This window comes from Atractosteus spatula, chromosome 18, assembly GCF_055471065.1.
Source record: "Atractosteus spatula isolate fAtrSpa1 chromosome 18, fAtrSpa1.hap1, whole genome shotgun sequence".
NCBI lineage: Eukaryota > Metazoa > Chordata > Actinopteri > Semionotiformes > Lepisosteidae > Atractosteus > Atractosteus spatula.
Window position 1 is genome coordinate 3,398,247 of NC_142723.1, and position 17,914 is coordinate 3,416,160.

General features: G+C 40.3%; 1 protein-coding gene across 1 annotated transcript in view; it reads left to right on the forward strand.

The window, feature by feature from the left end:
• rbfox1 (RNA binding fox-1 homolog 1) overlaps window positions 1-17,914 on the forward strand; it is a 648,127-nt gene that overhangs the window by 108,466 nt on the left and 521,747 nt on the right. The window contains exon 2 of the mRNA XM_088936368.1: window positions 2,345-2,377. Coding sequence (XP_088792494.1) covers window positions 2,351-2,377 — 27 coding nt within the window. The 5' untranslated portion in view covers window positions 2,345-2,350. The remainder of the gene's footprint in view (window positions 1-2,344; window positions 2,378-17,914) is intronic.

Sequence of the window (17,914 nt, forward strand, 5' to 3'; positions counted from 1 at the left end):
ACTTTTGTTAATTAATTTGTACGGAAGCTTTTTATGAGAAAATAATGAAGCAGAAACAAACTGCAGGCAAATTGGATAGGATAAAATTAATTGTCCTAATTTTTCTTCATTTTACGTCTTTTGATTGGCCTATTTTTTTTGCACACTCTGAATTAAATTTAATGTTTTTGTAGGATCCAAATTTTGTATGACCTGTTAGCTGTGTGCGCAAATGCATAACAGCTGTGTGGAGCAGGTTGAAACAAGCCAGAGTAGGTGAAATCTTTACCATTAAATCTAAGAAAAAAAATATTTTTAACTTTTTCATTTTGTTGCCTAATTTGGTTCTGAACAGAAGATTACAGAAATGCCTTTAACCAGAAATTTTAAACAAGCTCCATGCAGTGTTTTTATTAATTTTTGATTGACCATGGTATTAACAGCTGTTTTAATTATTCTTAACATTTTTGTTAGTGAGGGGAAAAAAACATCTTAAGAACATGATCATAAAAATGATATAAGCATTTATTAGATATCCCAATAAAATATTAGATGTTAACCTTTCATATACTGAGAATCATACATTATAAAGCAACAAATGACTATGGGGAAACCAACTGTTTGTTGCTTTATGACTCTTAAGTATGCAGTATATGCTGGTTTAGACGGAGTTGCAGAATGCCATTGAATCAAGCTTGCCCAACACCAGTCAATGTGCCGTTTGGAAATTGATGTTTGGAGACCGGATTAAGTTTGAAACCACACATACTGTACCGTAATCTTCTTGTTTGTGAAAGAGACTAAACAGCAGTGACAAAGCCGCTGAGCTTCATTTTCATTCAGGATAGTAGCGCCTTTTTAAGCACTGAAATAAGTAAATGATATAATAACAATATTGTGATGCCTATTATCGTGTTGATAACATCATTAGTTTAGCATAACATCTGTGCTTCTAATCTCCTGTACATAGTGGGATTTGACTGATTTCACAGCAGCACTCAGAGGTTATCACACCTTTTTCAAGGTGTCATGGGCCTTGTGATTTCCAGCTTGTACGTCATGCAACTTTCACCTTTATTTGTCAATCCATTCATTTACTATGAGGTAATGCCAAATCTATCGGTATGAAATCCTGCATGCTATAAAATGATATTTGTATTCCTCTGAGTTTTGAATGACTTTTCCTTGTACAGCAGAAAGAGTTGGATGATTCCCAACTGTCTTTTGCAAGTTTATGTGCTAAAACACATCATTGCACAAGCGGGCGATAACAATATAGTGGGGCTCGTTACAAATGAGGTGATTTGAAAGAATTGTGAAAACAGTTAGAAACTAATTGCCATCTCTCCCCACTGCTGCAGCGTCTCAATGTTGAAATGACAGGATTAGAACAGAACAGCTCTTTAACTACAGCCTACACCTTGACCTTATTCCTAAGTGGATGCCAAGGGCATTTACAGATGCACACTGGCGTGATAGAAATTGCCCCATAGTCCTTTATTACCATACCTTGTGGCCCCAGTGATCATCCATTCACAGACAGCTGGAATGAGGTCATCATAGCTTTTGCCAACCAGAATCAACCAGGTTGGTGCATAAACCTAACTAATTCAAAAGTGATGTTGCTCATTTTCATAGCATGTATGTGAAATCTGAAAAAAGCTAATGTATACTAAAAGCATACATAATAAGACCATATTCATATTAGACTAAGGAGCTTGGATACGTTTTCAGATGTGACCTATATCATTATGAATTAAGAACACCAAAATATTTTTGTGCAATATCACAATTTTAGTTCTTTTCGGCATTTCACCCTTCACCCCTCCTGGTGTCTGTGCCTGCCTATTGGGACGAGTGAAAAAGGCATGTGATTTTACCTCAGCTGTCCTGCTTGACTGCTGTGGCAGTACCAAAAGGCTGATTTTAGTATAGACCATATTATACTGTAGAAAATGTATCTGTCAGCTTTGGCCTCCTTAGATTAATTTATCCAAGCAGGCCAAATGTTTTTTCTTTTGTCGGCGTATATCGCAGATAACGGAAAGAGTTCCATGTCTTTTCTGGTTGCTCTCGTCTGCAGTTACAGTACAGTACATTGGCCAACAGCTTGAGTCGTCAGATACAGGGTCTAATGCTTCAGTAAGGTTTGCTTGCTGTGTTAAAATCACCTTCTACACTGTACACTCTCTGAAAGCTAAGGTGAGAAAACCCGTTCAGTGAAATCAGTGATGTAGTATATGCCATAACTACTCTTAATCCTGATATTTCTGAAACTGTTTTCTACTAAATTTACAGGAATTTAGATGTTCTTTGATTTGGGATTGCTTTCTTGAAATTGTTTTTTTTTTTTTCCCTTTTGTAGGTTTTGATGAGCTTACCCATAAGCAAGAGTCAGGTAAGAAGGCAAATATGCCTCCTTCTCCGGCTGTAAGTCCTTGTATAAACTAATGCTGATGTGTTTGTTGAGTGGATTGGTTCAAAGTTGGAGCCATTTTGTCTTTTATGTTGGAGTTCTTTCGAAAAGCCATTTTTCATTTTGATATTAGAGCATTTCACTTAATGACATATCACGTTATTATGATGATTTATACGCTGACATTGTTAACCTGCGATGGAGCTGAGACATTTAACTAGCATTCTGTCAGTTCAAGGCAATACTTCACAGCACAGACATCCATCAGGCATAACAGGTGTTGTGATGTGGTCCGAAATGATGATATACTGGAAGTAGTTGGGACTCTTTGGCGTGTTTGCCCTGTAGGTGTTTGATAGTGGTATCTGTTCTTTTCACTTTCCAAGATCTTTGCTTTTTCCGTTTGTTTCATGTTGTAATTGAGCTCTTTGTGTGACATAGTAGAAAATGCTGATCAGCTCAAAATGTTATCTTTTATTTTTGCTCTCTTCCTGTTTTGTTGACATCTTTAGTTTCTCCTCGCTTCTCACTAGGTGTTGAAAAAAGAGGGCTATTGGCTAGACAGCCATTGCATAAAATGTTACAATCGCTGAAGGTGATTGCTAAATGAAGTTAGAACAGTTGTTCTGTATGTCTGTCGCTGAATTTCAGAGATTTCCTGACTTATTTTTTACATCCTGATCTAAGAGATGTTTCCGCTATTGGTAGAGTTCTGTATTATACAAACAAGGTAAGATAAATCACCAAAGCTTAATGTTTTCAATTCATGTTGCATCCTCATTCCAGAAGATCTAGATTTCATGATGCTTTTGACTTACAGTAGATGTATAAGAACAGTTTTTAAATGCACAGGAGCTTTCTGATTTAGTAATGAAAGCATATGGTGATGGGCACGTGCAGCAGAGTTATCGGAAGAGTGCGCTCAGGAAGAAAATGTAATGTCGAGCTCAAGAAAAAAAGCAGAGGGGTAGACGAATGCAGGTGCAAGTACAATTCCCTAAATACACTTAAGGGCAGTAGCTTTGCCTGTGCCTCATCTTGTTGCCTGCTGTTTGTCTGGCATGTCCAAAGCTATTCCCATGGAATTACTGGCTCCCCCTGGGATGAAATACATGAAATAACAAAAGCTGCACTACATAATGTGTGTATACAGTAGGTAGACATCTGAAAGCAACTGCAGTGGAATGTCATTGTCATACATAATACAGCTCATCTCTCTGGGGTTTGGAAGTTCAAAGTGGCAACTTCTGACCATTGAATTCACTTCCTTGGTGTAGGCTTGTACTTTTACTGCAACATCCAAAACACCTATCTTCTGCCTTCTGCAGGGTTCAAAGGGGCTTTTAAGCTGCGAAACACCACCAATGCAAAATGTTCTGAAAAATGCCGTTCTTACACAGAAAATTCATTTTTTTCTGTAGTCAGTACAATATTAATCTCAAGCATATTTTAAAAATTGAGAAGTTAAACCAAGACACATCTTTGCTTATTTTCTATACGGTAGCATCTTTAACTTGTTTCTTATTTAGCATTTAGTAGCTCATCATTAAATGTTTGTTGCGGAGCTGGAAGAGAATGAGAGAAACAAATATTACTCGGTTAAAACTGTCTCTTCTGAAGCTGACTCACAGGTTCCTAAAAGGATGCCCCCTCCATTAAAGATAAGGCTGTGATAAGCATACTTAATCTGTTTTGATTAGCATATGCATTTGGAGGAGCTAAACGTGCTGCACCCTAGTAAAAGCATGCCACAGAAATGCTCAAATCCTATGGGTACAATTCTTTATTAAATGAAAAGAGCTGCTACAGTGGCATGTTTTAGTTTCCTCTCCCTTCCTTATTAAGTGGCTCAGTATTCTAAAAAGATTTCTAGGGCTTCAACCCGAGACGTTATCGGCCCCCTGTTGTATTTCCACTTGATGCCAGGTGGAGGATATTGCCCTTAATGATTTGTAGCTAAACTTTTTTTTTCCAGGTAATTGTTATTACTGAGCTGTATCAGTTCAGCAAACACTTTCAATTTATGCAAATTGGAAGACATTGAACTCGGCGCTTTCTCCTCCATTTATCATGTGAACAAGTTAATTGGGTAATTCATCTCCTATATTGTATATGAGAGCTCCATGCTCCTTTTCTTGTCGTTGGTTGCTGTGGGGGAAATTGCCTTCAATGAGATTGCTACCAGACCCCAGAGAAAGCAGATGCTCCCATGAAATTGCCAAAGTTTTTCCGATTCTCGTTCCTACAGGCAGGTGTGGCACTGGTTGAACTTCCCTTCCGCTCTGCATAAAATGTCACTCATGAGCTGTTTCTGCAGCTAATTTGTAAAGAGTCATACCTGCACGTTGCACCTCTCCCCTCTGCACACATGCTTTTTTTTCCCAGTCTTGCGAAAATGCCGAGACACGAGTTTTAGAGTGTAGGATACAAAACCTGGGCTGGATCATTTGTATTTAAACAACTTTTTTTTAAAACATTTGAGATTTTCATAACCCTAATAAAAACCTTAAAGAAAAGTTTTGATGTCAAGTGACACAGCAGTATAAGTGACTGGGTTTTGTATTATTAAAGGGCACATGCTAGACTTGTCCTCTCCCATTGTGTTTCACCTTCCCAGTGCAGCAGTGCCTCTTTGCATGTTTTCCTCATGGCAGGTGGGAACAGCTTGTTAACTACATGCTCTCCCTGATATAGCGTGATTGAAAAACGTTCCCCAGGTTGGAAAGGTGGGTTCCTGTATACATTACATCGACTATAATCCTGAAATTACTGACCCTGGGCCAGGTAAAACAAAATAGTACTGCCTTTTCTTTTTGGAAGCTTCACACTTGAGAAGAGACATCCCTGAGATGCGTGAAAGCAGTCAGTCTACAGTTTTGCAGTTGAACATCTTGCAGGATGTACACAATAAAAAAAAAGTATGTGTGTAAATGTTATTTCCAAAATTACCTGCTTCTGCTGGTTTCTTTGTGCTAAATGTTTTTTTTCCCATTGTGGAAACTGCTAGAGCTTAAATATCGCAGGAACAGTATGTTTTTGCAGTCTACACCTCTTGGATACTCCGCTTGGCATGACATGAGGTAACAGTGCGCTAATGACTTTAGTGATAAAATTATCCTGTCCATACCCTGATTAGCAGAGATAAGTCTTAAATTGTGGCAGGCATAATTTTCCAGTATTGTGTGCGTGTGTCGAGTAATTGTTTTAGAAGTCAGTTCATTGTGTTAGCCATTTGACGAGCCATATTTCTCATCACTTTTACTGGCTGTGAGACCTTATTCTTAACTTTTGCCAACTAAAACCATGTCATTTCTATCGCACGCCTCCGCTTTTTGTGCAGCCTTTTATTTTGATGATCTCCAGGCTGTAAAATACCACCGTGAGTGAGGTGTTTATTTTGTTTCACTGTGGTAATGGAAATATTCAGCAGCATTGTGCCTGACCAGACTTTTATTCTGTTCATTGATTCTGCATTTGTTCTACCAGTCATACAATACCTGTGCATAATCTTTGCTGTTGTACTGGAACTCTAGCAGAAATAAAAGACATGAAGAGAAATGTGATATACAGTCTCGGAATAGCCCCATGTCTCAGTTATTTGACATTAAGTGATAAAGTGGTGTAATGTTTCTCACCCTGTATCTGAATTTCAGTGTCTGTGATTCTGTTTTGTGTAAATCACCTGATCCCTTGTGCTAAGATGTTGCTGTGCTGTACCTGCAATAACGGCATGGCTCCTCAGAGTGTGCTTCCTTTAATTTTACAATGCTCCATTACAGCAGGTGAGCAGCATTCCTAATCCCATTGTAGTGCAATTGGTTTTGGAATATTGCTTCTCTAGAACCACATCATTGCAGCTGTAATGTGACTGCACGATGCTTTCTTTTCCCATTTCGGTGTTTTATTGTGAGGCAGGCTTGGCATTTTTTAAAGTATGGCCTATTCCGCTATAATTAAATTTCTCTCTCAGCATTATCTCTGCACTCCTGTGTGACATTATGGACCAAGTGCCTCTGTCTAATCAATAAGAATCCCTATGTGCGTTCCAAAAGATTTCTCTCCTCCCTGTACTGAAATTTGGAGCCAGATTGTCTCTTTCAGACTTGATCTATAAACACTAGGAAGCTGCTGCTAAGTTATGACTCCAACAGGAGCACTCCAGCTCCCTTCCATACATGTTACGATTTCATTTTCAACACTGCTTCCCTTAGTGGTCATCTTGTCCTGAGGGGCTCTTGCAAGATAAACGTTTTCTTCCTTGCATTATGCACAGAAATGTACAGCTCTCCCCTCTGATGTGTATCAGAGGCTGTCATTTAAAATAAATGAAAATAGGTGTTTAGGAAGTAAACTGCATCAAGGATGGAGTTTGAACTGAGGGATCTGATGGGGTAAATATATGAATCTAAGTCCTGGTAGCTGCTGATGCTCAACCTCTCAAGTTTAGTAAGGGCAATTACCTGCATGATTTAAAAACATAAATATGGAGATGGAATCTGACGCATGTTTCCTTACCCAGCATTTGCAGGCGTGTATTATACTATTACACTTAACCCCATGTAGTCATGAAGGAGATCATAGCTCCTCAGTGTGTGCAGTACTCTCCATAACTCACGGTAACCTAAAACCAGCCAATGATGAGAGAGGACAAACACCCACAGTGTGAATTATGGGTGCAGACTGCAATGCCCTTTTTCATTTGTCTCTTGAACAGAGACATTGTCACACAACGAGGTCACCGCAAACACAGAGGCTTGTTTGGTCTGTTGAACTGTTACAAAAGAAAAAGGCCAAAGAGGGAAAGAAGCAACTCATTGTTATGATTGCATTTATTTTTCTTAAGTAATTTACAAATGGTAAAGAACCTTCAAAACAAATTAAGCAATCAATATTGGTTGGGAAATAGTCTCTCTTCACAGTTTAACTGAGATACAGTATGTTGAAAAAGGAGAACTGACACGCTGATATCTTTATTACATTTCATGTTAAACTGCACTTTGAATACTTGTCCGACAGAACTCTTGTGTTCCAGATCGTTTCTGAAGTTCTAACATCTGGCACCAAAGCTTTTTGTTGGCATTTCCATTGTTAGCATAGCCGCCAGGAGCTGTGTATTACTCCAAACTTTTGTTTTTCCTTCAATTACAAAATGCCCAGCTAGACCCATTATTATGAGAAGTATTCAACATTTGTACAAAAAGCGTTAGTGAAATACTTTCTTGCACTGTTAAAGTGCAATACAGAAATCTGCTCTCAATGTAACAATGAGATGCACCCAATCTTTCAACCTGATGCCCTTTTGTGAGTACATGTGCGTACAAAACGGGGATCCTGGGCCTAATACAGTATGTCCAAAACAAAACCACCATTAACCTATAAGTTTTATTTCCCATGTGCTGATTTTCCAACCACAATGCGAGCACTGGATTTTGCGTGGCTTGAAAGGAGCATGTCATAAGTAGATCCACTGGTGAAAGAAAAATTAAAATTATGCCCCTTAAGCAAACAAGCCCCTTCCTTTCAGAGATCTCTGCATTCCACGTTAAGATCATTGATTGCAGTTACAGTAGGGTTTTGAACAACCCCTAATCCTTCTTGCCCTATGACTGCAGCAGAATACTGAAAAAGACAGTGAGGGCTGTGGGTAATGATGGGAGAACGCGTTAGAAGATGCTCAGCTCTGGGGTGCCTCTGGCTTTATCAGAGATAACGAAGTGACTGGGGAGATGGCAGTGTGTGTGTATCTGGGGGGAAGGGGTGGTTGAGACAAAGCTCTGTGTCGATAAGGGAGAGCGAACAGCTGAAGCTACAATAAAGCTGTATCATGGCATCCATCGCGTGGCAGTGTGGAGAGAGGCAACCGTCTCTGGGATATCAGCCAGCTGATCGCTCTAATGCTGACTGGCTGAAGGGGTAATGAGGTGGCTTATCTCTTTGCAAAGGCCACTGCATTTAGAGTTAAGTTTCGGTGGCCTCTTAAAAGCCAGTAATTAATGGCTCCTAAAAAGATAGAAATGTTTGCCGCTTAGACAGCAGTTGCTGCTTACTCTGTTCCTCCCTGTGTGTGTGTGTGTGTGTGTGTGTGTGTGTGTGTGTGTGTGTGTGTGTGTGTGTGTGTGTGTGTGTGTGTGTGGGAGGTAGTAGTGGCAACGTGTGCCTGCACTGTGGTGTGAGCCAGCAGCAGCATCAGCTGTGTGCCAGCTGGCACTGGGGCTTCGGGCCCAAGCCTCCTGGAGCCCATGGGTAAGCTCTGCAACTGGGTCCTCCTCTCGGTACCCCCAGCCTCCCATGCTCCATATGCACTAACATCCTTTTGTCCTTTTAAAAGGGAACATGATCTTTCCACATATCAAAAAGGAATGTATAGACTTTTTAATCGTTCTAATTTCAAAATGGAAAAGATGAATACCCAAAGCCATAAGGAGTCATTCTAACCTGAATTTATGGCTAATATTGCAGATTCAGGGCATGGTTTGTACTGGTTTTTGTTTGGAATGCTGAAGTAATTTACTGTACCCTTATTTATTCAGTATGTTGTAAAAAAAAAAAGGTATAAATGAGTGTAGTGGATGGCTCTGAATTTTCAGTGCTGCAATGTATTTTGATTAACTTTTATTGGAATGTGAGCTCATTTTGCCAACGGGTTTTATCTGGTTTTGCATATTTTTTATTACAGTGCATAAATGCAGTCATCTGTCTGTTAAATAACACTGAACAGTCATTATCTGTTTTAAAATAGGTTTGGCAAGTGCCTCCCATTGTAAAACGGTGACTCTCATCATCTGCAATATTACAGCTCATTTGAAGTCCGGCGCTTGGGATAATGGGAGGTCAGCAGTCGTGTGTGTGACAGTTTTGGCAGCAGCATGCAGAACATGTCACAGCCTGCTTGGCTAGTCACAGGCATGACCAGAACAAAATCACCTACTGTCTGGACAGTGTGAGCGTCGTGTTTGTTACAACAGTTGACGATTTTGCCGTACAGTACCGAGCCTTTACAAAATAGCAGCATTTACATGGCCAAATACATAACATGCCTTTTCCTCACTGTATTTTATGCATGTTTAAAACTTTGTTGGCTAGGGATTTGCGTTTTGCTCACGTTAAGAGGAAAGAGATCCAGATTTCAGCCAGCCAAAGTCCGTCAACTCTGAACTGTGGAATTGTCTGCATGACTGCAGTAGAGCTTTTTGCTTTCATTTGGTGCCAAGTCTCCATTTCAAAAAGCTATAAAAAGAGGTTTCTCGTTATTTTTATACAGTAGGATAAAAACAGCTGAATTTGAAACCTGTTTTATTGATGGAATTCTGGGAGGAAATTGAAACCTTGACCTTGCAAAATCACTCCATCAAAGTCACCCCCTCCCCACCCCAAGACCTCTTTTACTAATTCTCCTTTGTACTGTTCTCTGCGCCTGTTAGTGTTTGTCACATCCTCACAAATATTGACACTTCTGTAACCAGCTGAGTAATCTTAATTAAAATTTACCCCAGATAATTCCAAAACTAAATAGATTGCATTTATTTAGTGCAGCTGTGTTGGAATTCAACAGCTCCCCCCACAAAAATAAATGAAGCAAATTAACATCGCTGCCGCGCCTGGGTGAAACTGAGCCCGTGTCTGTCTGTGCCTCAGAGCTCCCAGATTTGATTCCTAAAGAAGTATCAAGGCACTAAGAAGTGGAGCGTTTAATCATACCTCTAAATCTCCCCAAAGTGGTGGTGTGTCCATAGCTTCCTAATGACACCTGAGCCTTACAAAGTGCCTCTCAACCTTCTGAAGAGGCGAGAGTCTAGGCAATTGAACAGGAGGGTGTCTCTTTAGCCTGTACTATTTATTGTTTTTTATGTTATTTTGTTTTGGCCCTTTCAAACCTTCCTGCGATCAGTGTTAACCAGAAACCTTTCTCTCTGTGGGGTTATGAAAAGCCCCTTACAGAGGTGCTGGGTAAACCAGCACTCGATCTCATCTGTGCACTCTGTTAATTTAATTTCAATTGTGTGGACAGAACTGACCACATTTAATTTATAGGCACATGGCATTCCAGTTCAGTTCTTCTTTAATACGCCAAATCATTTTTTTGCTAATAAATCACCCCTTTATGTATTTTCGATTTTTTTTCCAAAGCTCTGTGTAGTGGACCTGTTTACATCCATGCAGTAGATTTGACGAAGGACTCTGCAATTTATCAGTCAGGTGGAGCATAACCAAGCATGAGAGCATCACGTTAAAGGTTAGAAATAGGAAGCCATTCAGCCTATCCTGATCTTATGGTTGTCAAACACTTATTTATCCCAAAATCCCGACCTGCAGTTTTTTTAATGGTCTCAGTTTTAACAACTTAGTTGGAAAGCTTGCTCTAGAAACCCACAACCCTTTTTCTAAAGAAATGCCTCCTGCTTTTATTTGTGAGCTACGTTTCTCTGTTGGTCCTGTAAAATAGGGTGACCACTGCAAATGGACTAAAAGCCCTTCAATAAATAGGTAGAAATACATCCCTTATACCTCACAGTTATACTTTCAAAAGGATCTTGTGTGTAAGGCTCAGACCTGTGAATTAAATTTTCCGTTTTTAGAAGTAGAGTGCGGTGAAAGTTCATTATCCACACAGTGTTGTAAGCATCTGTCAGTCTCTGTAAATACACGTCCTGTGGCATCAATTGTTTTGACTTTAAATGTCACAAATGACTTGCAATAACTTTGGTTCTTATGATAATTGATTACACAAATATAATTTACAAAACAGCTGGTAATACCCAATTACAGAGACCAAATGTCTTTTGTAATAAACCGTTCATAAAAAATACTATGTAATGTATTTATGTGATGCATATGGGTAGACTGTCGGTGCAAATGTTCTGCAGTAGATTAACAGCATTTGCTATAAATACACATAGCTGAGTGACACCTAATAGTAATAAACTTACTTTTTCTACAGCATATAATAGAGCTTGTGAACTACATGAGCAACTATAATTCATGTCCTACCCTGTGTATAAAGAATAAGGAGCTGTGACCTTGGTGATAGTGTAGAACTTATTCATTTGGAAGTTAGATCTGTTTAATGTTTTTTTATTGACTAGCAAAATTCAGATCTTAAAACAATTATTTTCCCCACTTGTGTTCCATGACAATAAAGCACATCAGCTGCTGAGCTGCTTACAATTATAATCTGTATGCCCATTTTCCACTTTGGTGACCTGGAGCAGCTTTCTCGGACTGTCCAGCAGTTCTGTACAAAATGGTCAGATTGTAACGCCTTAAAAACTGGTGGTGCCAAATGGAAGGACTAGAGAGAGGAATTGTGGCTTAATCTGCAACCTCACCCTGCGCTAATCCAGCCTATGAAAGGTGCTAGAGATTTCTTTTTCTTTTACACAGAGGATCTTGTCCTTGACTCCATCCACTGGCTCTACATGGGCTAATAGAATCAAAATTGCCGTAATTGGTCACAGGTCGCAAGAAACACGGCAGATGCCCCAGTGCTTCTCTTGAACCTCCCCAGATCATACTGGTGTCCGTGGCCAATGGCTTATTAGTATGCACAGTTTAATAGAGCTTTCCCAAAGTAATTGGATCATTGAAATGGTGGCAAAACCCCGATGTATCTCCGGAGCCCGAGTGGTGATTAGATAGTGCCTGTTCATTCTGACGGGCCTTGAAAATTCTGCCTGCTGTGAAAAACTAATTTTCTGCAGGGGGAATGTATTAAATAAGCAATCCACATGCCACTTTACCTTTTTAAATATAGGCACAGGAATCGAAAAACATTTTCCCTGACTTTGACGTATGCACTTAGTGGCTCTTTTTATTTCATTTTCTTTTATTATCTGTAGTGTTCAATAAAAATTCCAATACGTCTCTGTAGCTTGGACTCACTGATGTTTATAATAGTTTGGATCTGGGGATATTCGAGATATCGTATGTTGTCCAAGTCACATCTGGCCAGAATACAGTATGCAACATCAATTGTTAGTTTTTTCCGAGCTGGTAATTAAGGTCTCATTCAAATTTGATGCTCATATTTGTTTTCATCTTCATCTGTATTCTAAGGTTTAGAAATGTTCTGCCTTTGTTAAATATCTGCACAATTTGTGCATGCCTGATTTGAAGCAGCCAAGTTGGTATAGCTGCACAACCCATAATGAATGTTTTGAATTCTTGATATCATGCTGTTACGCAAGTATGTCTTGCTGCCCAAAATTACAATTAGGGATTTTCTTTTGATATTTTCACTCAATATATTAATGAGCAAGTGATTGCAAGCCGTTACTGAAAATCACTTTTAATTTTGTTCAGCAGGGTTCATTAACTATTTATATATATATAATATTATGAAAGATATTAACAAACATTGCCTGCAATTCCGCAAAGAAAAAATATAATTGATGTACCTCTACTCCTGTGCTTATTGGAACTTTTCTCAGTGGTTGCAAAGGAATATGCATATGTCCTCTGCTTCTGTCTTTTTGTTTTGTTAATGGCCACATCTTTAACAAGCTGGGTTGATTGCAACTTTCACAATCATTCAGTGAAGCAGGCAGTGTTGTAGACGGTGTTAAGTTAAACCCAGTGTGACTTTTGTGTTTCATGCGATGGAGTAGCAGTGCCAGAGCAGGTTAGAGAGAGGGTGCATCAGTGAAGTAAAGATTGTGCCATCATGCTGTGATACTACTAATGCACTGATGTGTGAAGAAGAGGGGGATTCGAATTACGTTGAATTTGCCCCAAACCCCCTCCACTGGGAGGTGGGACAAAGTGGAAAAGGTGACTGAGAACTGAAGAGCAAATGTAGTTTCAACAGAGAAATTAACTTTTGGAAAGGCAAGGGAGGTAGTGTAGAACTTGCATCCAACTCTGCAAGACTGATAGTTGCAATGTGCCATCAGCTTGTTTACCAATAGTAGTCACAGGATGTTTCAGATAGGTTAGGATTCATATTTTTTTTTACTTCCAATAAGGATTTGAAACTAGCCTTACATCTCATTTTTTTAAATGGGAATTCTCTTAGTTGCTCGTGTTATTGTTTTTTTTCCCTAAAAGTGTGCTTCAACAAGCCATACCTGGTTAGCATTGCTGCATATGCCACAGATGTTATGTTTTTGATTGCAGCCAGATACATCTTCAACTGTGACAAATGACAACATCACAATTTCATCCGCTTCATTCGGGGAAGCAATTTTTTTTTACGGGGCGCAGCTTCTGAACACCATTTTCAAAGAAGTTATCTAAATCGTGTTCAATTTTTAACAGGAGGAACAAAGCAGCCTGCCTGTCAGAAGCAATTTAAACATAATGGACATCTCAATTGTAAAAGATGGGCCATGGTTCTATAAAGTGCCAGAGACCAATAGCACTTGAAAATGGTGCATTATTTTACAGGCATGCTGGAGATTATATGGCAGTATAAATAAACTGAATAGGAAATTAGTGAGACTTTTATGTATTTTATATCACATCCCAGTCACAGCATCCCTTTAAGACCTTTTCAGTTTGATTTCACTATGATTCCATCTTCATTTTTTTTTTTAGAGTTCTCAGGAGTGGGAAGCCTGACAGCATTGAACAACACAGCTCAGAAAAATCATTAAAAATATTAATTAAAATGCAAGCATGAGGCCACTGAGCACTGCAATCTATTGCTTCAAGGTCACGAGTTGGCAGGACTGAATGTATTGAGTTCGGAATCTCGCTCTGCTCATTCTCTTTATTTGAGCTCGGTTGAGATACCGATTTGTTGATGGCATGAGTGCTGACAAGGTCGCGGAGCTCAGCTCGACACCGAGGGGAGTTTTTCTCTTTACTGTAAGATTCAGCACATCTAGTTGTGCTTCACCTGGTGTCTGGATTCATGTGCCAGTCGGAGTAAGTGGGGAGTGATTAGTGAAGGTAACAGAACTTTGCTCTTGTAGACTGTAAAAGCTGCAACATGGAGGTGTGGACTGGTTATCCAGCCAGAACACACATGGCCAGAATGCTCTTCGTCTTCTCTGGCTCTTTTTCATTTCCCGAGCTATGCAAACATTCCCTGATGTGTGTTCAATAGAGTCTGCTTCTCCCTGCACCAGACTAACTTAGCCTCCCACTGTGAAAACTTACAATGGAAAACATAACATGAAAATGTTTGATCATGCTCAAATCTGGTTGCTTTATTGATGCACTTAATGGCAATGGGAGGATTCCGATACTGAGCCAAGATGCGAAGTGATGTCATCACCTGGGCAATACCGTTGTGGTAATAAAGAAACCAAGCTAAACTGTCTTGTCTATGTAAGATCACTTTATTGGCCATATACAATTTCTTGCGTTAGGAATTTGTCTTTCTGCAAACCCCAGCTTTCTCTCCATGAGACACACAGGCACATAGACGGAGAGAGAGAAGCTGGGGGTCAGAGCACAGGGTCAGCCATCTATACAGCGCCCCTGGAACAGCTGGGGTTAAGGGCCTTGCTCAGGGGCCCAACAGAGTAGGATTCCTCTGCCGGCCGCGGGATTTGAACCGGCAACCTTCCAGCCACAGGCGCAGATCCTTAGCCACAGAGCCACCGCTCCGCTCAACGCTCTTACCCAAAACTGAACTTCTTTGGTAACGTAATTCTTTCTTCAGTTGGAATGTTGCTTTGCTATAATATTTAGGGTCTGTTTTGTCCTTACAAAGAGAGAACTTTCTCACCTGTGCTTATTAAGGCCATATTTTTAAGTTGGGCTGTGAAAGCATTAAAAAAGCATGTCTTCATTATGATAACTATTGTAGATAAACAGGTAATAAGAGGCAGCTTTATATATTGAAATCAGTATTTAAAAAATATCAAAAATTGGATATTTCTGATTAGGCTTGTTTCTAAGCATCTTAAACAGGAACTATGGATTTATCTGTGTTTTTTTGCCCTCAGCAAGGCTGTGGTTTTTTATTATGTCTACCAGAAGCCTAGTAATGCTAATTAAAGAAGGAGAACCAAACTATACCTACTGATATTATAACTACTAATCCAGTTCATACTGCTTCACTGTCTCAGGCTCCTGTTCCCCCCTCCGTTTGCCATTAGCAGTTTCAAAGGTGAGATTCTCTCACAATCCCTCCACGTTCTCCTTGGGTTTAAAGGATTAGACAGGTGCTTCAGCTGAAACTGAGAAAGTGTGAGCTGAGAGTTTTACATTTAGATGGAGGTTATGCTGTCCCCATGGCCAGGGCTGCTGTGATGCATTGGGAACAGATCCCCTGGGATTAGAGCTCCCACTGGGAGTGGCGGCACGGAGGCAGAGGAGCACACAGCCATTCAGTTTCTTCATTCTTCATTCCCCCCCCTCCCCCCCAAAGGCGTTTCGCGTTGAACCTGCCGAGCTACGATATGCTGGAGGCTGAGAAAATTTGCGTTGGCACATTTCATATGCGTACAGTAAATGAGCCTGAAATACACAGATCTGTGCTTGCATTTGTGTAACAGTGTAGGTAAAAAGAAATCAGAGTCTTGTGCTTGATTATTTATTCTACTAGTAGTTACTAGCAAACCCACCTTCAAACTATTGTATTCAATCCTATTCATCTGCACCTTTAAGTGACTGCGATTCAAATCGTAGACCTCCCACTGGCAGTCCTGGCTTCCACAATTAAATTCAACTCGACCTGAGGACTTCACCATGTTAAGACCTCTAAAATCAGAATGGGATATGAGCTATCTGCAGGATGTCAGCACCTTTCAACATTCGAGTTTTGTTGCTCTGGGCCTGCGTCAGTTCCTTACATCAGCATAATTTCTCGATGGCAGCGGCACTCCCTCCCCTGGCTGGCATGTCTTTACCTATTTCTGCATGGCACTGTCTCCTGTCTGTCCTGCGTCTCTTGTGCCCTCCCTCTCTCCCTGCGGGGGGGACGTGGGCTGACACATCACCACTTGAGTTCTCTCCCTCCCCCCCTCCCCCCCCCCTGTGCTTCCCTGTCCCCAGCCATTGCTGTCACTTCGGCAGTTTTCATCGCTGACCTGGCTGTCAGGTTGGGTCCCCGTTCCGTCTGCCACCCACCTTGTTTGTCTTTTCAAGAGAGCTCAGGGATGTGCGTGTGTGTGTGTGTGTGTGTGTGTGTGTGTGTGCGCGTGCTAGGAGGTAATGATGGGGGACAGTGGGAAGGACACCAGGGCTGTTTCTTCTAGGTCAGAGGCCCGTGGTGTTAATCTCCCAGAAGCTGGATTGCTTTCCCCATATTTCTGCTAGATCTGACTGGGGTCAGTTTGTTAGCACACACAGGACACCTGTCTGAGCTGTCTGTGTTTCTGTTTGTAGTGTCTTGGTTGGGTAATTAACAAGGAAACACAACCTTTTCATGGAAGATGGTTTGCGTCAAGAAGAAACATGAGACCGGATGCGTCTGTTGTGCAACAGCGTCACTTATTTCAGGCACCGATTCCCTCCCCTCCCTCCACAGCCTCCACACAAACTCTGAAACTTCCTTATGTTTATTTAAACACTGCACCTGCCACAGCTCACTCTACCCAGGTGGTTAAAGCTGACTTTTTTTTGTCCCTCATTTGGTATTTTGAGACAGTTTGAGTATGAAGGCCCAGCGACCTCCAAAAGCCCAATGGCAGGAAAAGTGATGTCCTCTATAAAGGTCTGCTGCTGTATACCACTGTAAAGACACTGCGGACATACTGTACAGTAGGGAGGAATGGTAATGTAGGATGACAATGGTGTATAAGCTAAATATAAGAACACTGCAGACAAAACTGGAAACAGAAACACGACAGGACAGTGAATTTTAATAAGCATTCATAGGAAGCATAGTTAAAATGCCACATGTTCAGCAGATATATGCAAGTTTTTCATAGCTGGGTTTAATGCACGGGCATACTTTTCAGTAGTTGCAGCATACTAAAAAGGCCCTTAAGTTTGTATTTCGTTTTAAATAAAAATCTAGTAACTTCTTTTTCATAAGTGGAAGACAAAGGTTGTAGATAATAGTGGGGTTTATGGTCATATTGCTGACCTTGGGCTATACATTCATACTAGCCTTTGGCAAAGCCTCAGGGTATGCCTTCTGCATCGGTCAATTATCTGGTTTTGGCGCCTGTGCTGAAAGACTGCATTACAATTAAAAATGTTCTGCTTGTTACAGCAGCCAAAAAGACCACTCCCGCCTGTTCAAATGACTCCAGGTTCGGTGGATTTTGTGAATTCACTCTACAGTTCAATTAATATCAGTTTTCTTCTAATTAATGTGAATATTTGGTCTTTTAATATGGAAATAGAAAATGGCTGCCTTAATTTAAGTAAATTATTTTCTTTACCTTTGACTGCGCAGCCAAAAAAGTAATCTGGTAAAGGAAACTTTCACGAGGAGTTTTGGAAATTGAATATTAACAAATCAACACTAAGTACCCGTGATGCACTGAAGGAAAATTCTATTAAAATTACAATAATTTTAAACCATAGCTTGTACTTAATGGGTCTTTTACTTAAATCTGTCAATCTGCTTTATTAAACTCTCACATACTGTGCACCTGCTGTTAGTGATTGGTGAAAGTT